Below are 6,437 nucleotides of genomic sequence, written 5' to 3'. Positions count from 1 at the left end.
GTGAGGCTGACTGGTCTGTAGTTCTCTGGATCCTCATTTTTCTCTTTCTTAAATATGGGCACTATGTTTGCCCTTCTCCAGTCATCTGGGGCCTCTCCTGATAGCCATGAGTTTTCCAAGATTATGGCCAGTAGCTCTGTAATCTCATCATCTGACTCCCTCAGCACCCTTGGGTGCATCCCATCTGGCCCCGTGTATTTGTATATGTCCAGCTTTTCTAAATAGTCCCTAACCTGTTCTTTTGTCACTGTTGGCTGCTCGTCTCCTCTCCAAACTGTGCTGCCGGGTGCAGTAGTCTGAGAAGTGACCTTGCCTATGAAGAGTGAAGCAAAAAAGGCATTGAGCACTTCAGCCTTTTCTGCATCCTCTATCACAAAGCTTCCTCGCCCATTCAGTAAGGGACCCACACTTTCCCTGATCATCCTCTTGCTACCCGACAGATTTGTAGAAACCCTTCTTGTTACCCTTCACATCCCCTGCTAGCTGCAGCTCCAATTACACTTTGACCTTCCCGACTTCATCCCTGCATGCCCGAGCAAATGCTCTTATACTTCTCCCTAGTTATTTGTCCAAGTTTCCACTTCTTATAAGTGTCCTTTTTGTGATTTAGTTTACTGAAGAGTTCCCTGCTAAGCCAAGCTGGTCTCCTGCCATACTTGCTAGTCTTCCTGCACATCAGGATAGTTTGTTTCTGCACTCTCATTAGGCTTCTTTAAAACACAGCCAGCTCTTCTGGACTCTTCTCCCTATCAGACTGGCTCTCCAGGGGATCCTGCCTATGAGTTCCCTGAGTCAGCTGAAGTCTTCTTTTCTGAAGTCCAGGGTCTTTACTCTGCTACTCTTCTTCCTTTCTTTCCTCAGGATCCTGAACTCATCATCTCATGGTTGCTGCTGCCCAAGTTGCCATCCACTACTGCATTCCCCACCAATTCATCCCTGTTTGTGAATAGCAGGTCAAGAAGAGCATGGCCCCTAGTTGGCCGCTCCAGCACTTGCACCAGGAAGTTGCCCCCAACACTCCCCAAAAAGTTCCTGGATTGCCTGCACACTGCTGTATTGCCCTCCCAGCAGATGTCAGGGTGATCAAAGTCCCCCATGAGAACCAGGGCTTGTGATCAGGAAACTTCCACTAGCTGTTTGAAGAAAGTCTCATCCACCACTTCCTCCTGGTCTGGTGGTCTATAGCAGATCCCCACCACAACATCACCCTTATTGTTCTCCCATCTGCTGGCTGCATGTCCATGGAGGTCTCTTATTGCATAGCCAATCAGTGCATTTTGGGTTCTGTGAGCTTTAAAGCAGTACATGTAGATCAACTGAGTTCAACTGTGCCTGTTTCTGTTCTCCCCTTTAAACATTCTTCTCTTATTAAAAGGGTTGCCTTTGGGCTTGTTGAACAAATTATATTCATGGGGCAAGCCTTTTTGACAGACATGCTGCAAATTAGCCATGCATCCTCCCCAAGTACTGCTCTGGTCCCCTTCCCCTGCCTGATCTGCTGCCCTGCTTTCTGACCTCAGCCCTGTGCTCCCTTCTCGATCTGCTGCTCTGCTTTCTGCTTTTCCCCCTGTACTCCCTGCTTGACTTGCTGCTTTGCTTTCTGCTTCCGATCCCCTCCCTGATCTGCTGCATGTCACACACAGAAGCTGCCCGTGTCACTTGTGGCACCCGTGCTGCAGGCTGACCACACCTGACTTAGACAATGAAATCTGCATGCGATTATTCAGTGATAAATGCTTCCTTGTGGTGTATACACGTAACAAGGAGCAGCAATAGCAGTGACGGGCATTAAATTGTATGATTCACTGGCTGGACAGCAGTGATTATAAGGAAGAAAATGCATTTAGACAGTGGTAGAGGTAGGAGTTGTCAGAACAGCCAGAGTCGAATTCTTTTATATTAGGACTCAAATAATGGGAAGGTCAAGATGCATTGGATCTGAGAGCTTGGAGCTATTTTAAGGACAATGGTCTGGCAGCAGACACTCAGTATTCTGAGAATTTGGGACATCTCTAGCACAGATGTTCCTCTGCCTTCTGTAAAATACAACGGAAGACATGATTTCCTTGAGATTCCCCATTTCTTTTGACTCTGCACAAGAAATTCTCTCTCCTGCTTAATTTCCTTGCACTAAAACTGTATATTCTGATCTGAATCCAGTAAATTGGAAGCTGCAGCAATTAATCCTTTGATTAAATTAAAAACCATCTTGGTTCATCTCTGAGATCATGGACTAAACTGGTTCCTGGGATATGATTATAGGAACGTGTGGTGCATTTGGAGTAGCAATCCTGCTGTGGGTTCAGCAGAAAGCACTGTTGATATGTTTATAGCACTGAGGCTGCACTGTAATCAGTGTAAGGACGAGTGAGCTATTTGCCTTTGTAAAAGCTGACTGTGGCATCTCACTTCGAAGCTGTGTTTAGGGTCATGATGGGAGGCTCCTGGGCACAATATTCTGTTTGTCAGATGAGCCAGGAGTGGGGAAGGGGCATTTGCCATTTGATTGTTCTTCACAGCTGGAGTTAGCTGCTACTGCTGAATTTGCTTTTGATATGGTGCCAATTGTTTCCATCTGCAGGTGGAAAAGCGTTTGGAGCTGGTGAAGCAGGTTTCCCACAGCACTCACAAGAAGCTGACAGCATGTCTGCAGGGCCAGCAAGGGGTGGATGCCGACAAGCGCTCAGTAAGGGGTTCATTTAAGATGTTCAGCTGCAAGCAGCCAAATGTTAAACACAAGATGTGTCTGGATTGGGGTTTTTTTTTCCTTAGTCCAAGTGAGCTGTCTTTTGCATCACGGGGAGTCTGCAGAAAATTGAAATGTTGTTTTTCTTTTTCCCTAATTGCATGTAGTTCTGTGTGTGCGTGCACTAGTCTGTTGGGAGCAGGACAAATGTGCACATAAATAAAACTGTGAGAGGTGTGTGAGTAAATATGCTGTGCTATAGAGCACAATTTCAGATTGAATCCACCTTTCCTTTCTTTTTGTCAGCATTATGGCTATAAGCCCAGTGGGGTGGAAGGAATAATGCAGAATGAAGCAGAAGTGAAATGCCACGAGTAGATGTGCTGCTGCCAAAATTTATAGGGGCTGGCCTGTTCTAACTTTCCTGCTCCCTACCAAATTGCTTAATTTATACCGTATTGGTCAGGGAGGAGGACTGGGAATCCTGTGCCTACCTAAATCTTTTCTCCCTGCATGGGTTTATCTCTGCCCAGTGGCTAGCATGACTGTTGCCACCCACATTCCCTACAAAGAATGGGGTTGTAGTTTAGATTCAGGTGCTAAATAAAACCTCTATGCAGCATTCATACTCCCATATGTGGTGTTTAATGGCAGTCAGCTTGAGCTGAGAACCTTAGATCTAGCTGCTTCCCAGAGCTCAGGGGGGTTGGCCTCGGGCTTTGGTTTATTTAACCTTTTTTGCTATCTGCCCTGAGCTATCTACCCTGTAAGCTATGAACAATTGCCTGTTTGGACTAATTAGCTAGTATGCCCGCTAGCTCAGGCCTGGACAGATGACAGGTTTACAACAACATTATCAACTTTTACATTGGTGTAAAAAAGAAGACCTAGCATAAACCCCTACAACTTCACCAAAACCAGTGTAGAATTAACCCTGATAGAATCAAGGATAAAACTACACCAGGGTCAATGACACTTGCCTATATCTTATCACAAGTTATCTGCTTAATAGGTAGTTCCTTGTTTCCCTGCCACATAGAGGTAATTGCACCTTTTGTGTGCAACTATCTTTGGAGAGCTGTTTGTACCATCTTGTCTAGGCCCATAGCCAGGATTGCTCTGCATATGCCATGTTAGAGTCCTCTTCCTACCCTTTGCCATGAATTTTGCCAATCCTTTGTGTGCTGTGTGCTTCCTTTGCAGAAGAAGTTACCTTTGACGACACTGGCCCAGTGCTTAATGGAGGGCTCTGCCATTCTAGGGGACGACTCCCTGCTCGGGTAAGCCACGCTAAGGAGGCTCATCTCTCCAGAGGCCCAGGAGGCCTGACTCTTCTCTGCCATGCGCCTTGTGCCATTGCTGTTCCTTGTAGATATGAAATGCCAGCAAGGCAGAATGGCTACCTAGGCTCTTATTCCAGGTTGCCCTTGTTTCTTCTATCTGCCTTAGGGTGGTCTGGGGCTCAGTGGGGAATAGCATTCCCACAAGCTGTCAGCATACTCCTCTGGTCACAGCTTGCTCCTTCTGCAAAGTGGTCTTAGGAGGACATCCCCCTATTGATGTGGGGTGGGGCAAATGGGCACAGCCCATGGCTGAAGCCAACGGGCCAGCCTTTTTGGTGGGCAAGTCACAAATTAGTTCTGCATCCTCCCTGAGTGCCACTCCAGTCCTCTTCCCCTGTTTGATCTGCTGCTCTGCTTTCTCCTCCCATCCCTGTGCTGCTCTGCTTTCTGCTTCCTACCCTATGTTCCACTGTACGACCTGTCCCCACCCTGATCTGCCATGTGCCACACAGTGGCTGCCCAGGCCACTTATGGCACATGCGCCACAGGTTGGCCACCACTGCCCTAAGCTATGATTCCTTGCATTTGGGAGATCAGTCACCAGAAACCTGCTTGGCCAATACCTTCCTGCTCTCCCTCTCAACAGCATCCTTTCTATCCTGTGTGAGGGTGTAGAGCCCAGCCATTCAGCCTGCCAACAGACACATCATGCTATGCCCTTGTCTCTCAGTACAATGTGCCTGGAGAAGGCATAGAGTGGACGGAGTTGCTGCCTTCTAGTTCCCCAAACCCTATATTATAGCTTGTCCTCCACTACTGCTAGCCCTCACCAGCTGCAGGGAGCTCTAAAGGAGAGGTGCCCTCAGGATGACCCTTAGACATCTCCACAAAAGAACGTGAGTTGTGCCTGCAGTGGGTATTGTTGCCCTTCATACCCGGCCCCTACCTGTGTGCAGCAGGTAATTGACTTTTCTGAGACTACACACTTGATCATAAGGTCTTGTCTTCCCCCTGCAGCCTTCCTCTTCAAGTGAGAATGTGTTCGTGTAGCCAGTGCTTTCTGAACATCCTTGCCTTGAATCCCAGCCTAGTGGCCTGGGCTTTGTGTGCAAAGGGGTCATTGTTGTCTTTGCTGCTGAGCTTCTGTGCAGCGCATTACATGTTTTTCTTCTTTTGCAGGAAGATGCTCAAATTATGTGGAGAGGCTGAGGATAAATTAGCCCAAGAGCTTATCAATTTTGAGCTGCAAGTAGAAAGGGATGTGATTGAGCCTCTGTTTGTACTAGCAGAGGTAAGAGGGATCTGGGCACTGGGAGGGAAGCTGGGGGCTAGCATGCGGCACCTAAGAGATTGCACTGGCCAATGTGGGGGAGCAATTTTGATGACCTCTGTAGGGTGTACTGGCTCACTTTCAGCCAAAAGCCACTTCTGTGTTGGGTACTTTTTAAGGCTTGGTTGGGGGAAAATCAAAAGTGTGAGAGAAACGTGGGAATTCCTTTAAAAAGTGATTGGGAGTGAGCACGCATAAACTGTAAGTGGTGCACTCAGCCTCAGACTTCCTCTTCCCTGTTGTCTGCGCCAGATGCTCCTCTAGAGCTTGACATAGCTCTATCCGGGATCATGGAGAATGTCTGACTGAAGGCAAAGCTGAGAAGGGCTTGCACTGTCCCTTCCTCTATTGAATTTGCAGAATCTGAAGCCTGCAGACAGTTCAGTGGATGTATTGCTGGAAAAAGGGGTATGGGTAGTGCTGGTGACCAGAGCCCTGCTTTAAGCACGATTTTTCCAAATTCTTACAAATGAGAGTGTGAATTTGCAGGCCCAGGCCCTGTCGAAGCTTATGCTCATGGGACTATTCCTTTATTCACAGAGGTGCACACACTCGGCACTGCTCCACCACTTGACACACCCTCCCTAAGTGCAGGAGGAGAGAGCTTCTCTAGGCCAGTTGGCCTTTGGTTTCTCTATTAAAAAATGAGGCCAGTTAGACTCACCTGCTGTGATGAAGGTACTGCCAGTGACACCTGGGGTTGTGAGTTGCATGCAGACAAACAGTTCCTTTCAGATCAACCTCCAAACTTTCACCAGAGAGTTGTCAACATAGAATTTATGATCCAGCCCTCCTACACCACTGGAAACAGGCCCTCGGGACATCACAGCCCATGTTTAGATTCCTGTGACCAGGTGTTGAGAGACTCCATGTCTCCCCCAGGTTATGTGCTCACAAGTGGGTGAGTGCCCAGTGTTCAGACTTGAAGATGGAAGATGAGATTTTGACACTTCCTGCCGTAATAAATAATAAATACCTATCATTGTGCATATGTGTTTCTCCCAGGTTGTTTTCCCCCTGCTCTTCACCAGCCTTTATGTGTTCAAATCCTTTGTTTATCTCATTATGCTTTCAAGTATTCTATGAATAATTATTAAGTAGTCACACTATATATTAAGGTCCCATTTGTAAATAGTTC

At 47.3% G+C, this 6,437-nt stretch overlaps 1 protein-coding gene across 11 annotated transcripts in view; it reads left to right on the top strand.

The window, feature by feature from the left end:
* Positions 1 to 6,437, top strand: part of ARHGAP44 (Rho GTPase activating protein 44) — a 111,111-nt gene that overhangs the window by 9,086 nt on the left and 95,588 nt on the right. For all 11 annotated transcript variants that reach the window (XM_019502209.1, XM_019502205.1, XM_019502201.1 and 8 more), the window contains exons 2-4: positions 2,582 to 2,686; positions 3,890 to 3,966; positions 5,149 to 5,260. In XM_019502209.1, the coding sequence (XP_019357754.1) occupies positions 3,926 to 3,966; positions 5,149 to 5,260 (153 nt within the window). In that variant the 5' untranslated portion in view covers positions 2,582 to 2,686; positions 3,890 to 3,925. The remainder of the gene's footprint in view (positions 1 to 2,581; positions 2,687 to 3,889; positions 3,967 to 5,148; positions 5,261 to 6,437) is intronic.

This window comes from Gavialis gangeticus, unplaced genomic scaffold (assembly GCF_001723915.1).
Source record: "Gavialis gangeticus isolate Ggan-Ray unplaced genomic scaffold, GavGan_comp1, whole genome shotgun sequence".
Taxonomy (NCBI): Eukaryota; Metazoa; Chordata; order Crocodylia; family Gavialidae; genus Gavialis; species Gavialis gangeticus.
This window is presented reverse-complemented; position numbering and strand designations above follow the sequence as displayed.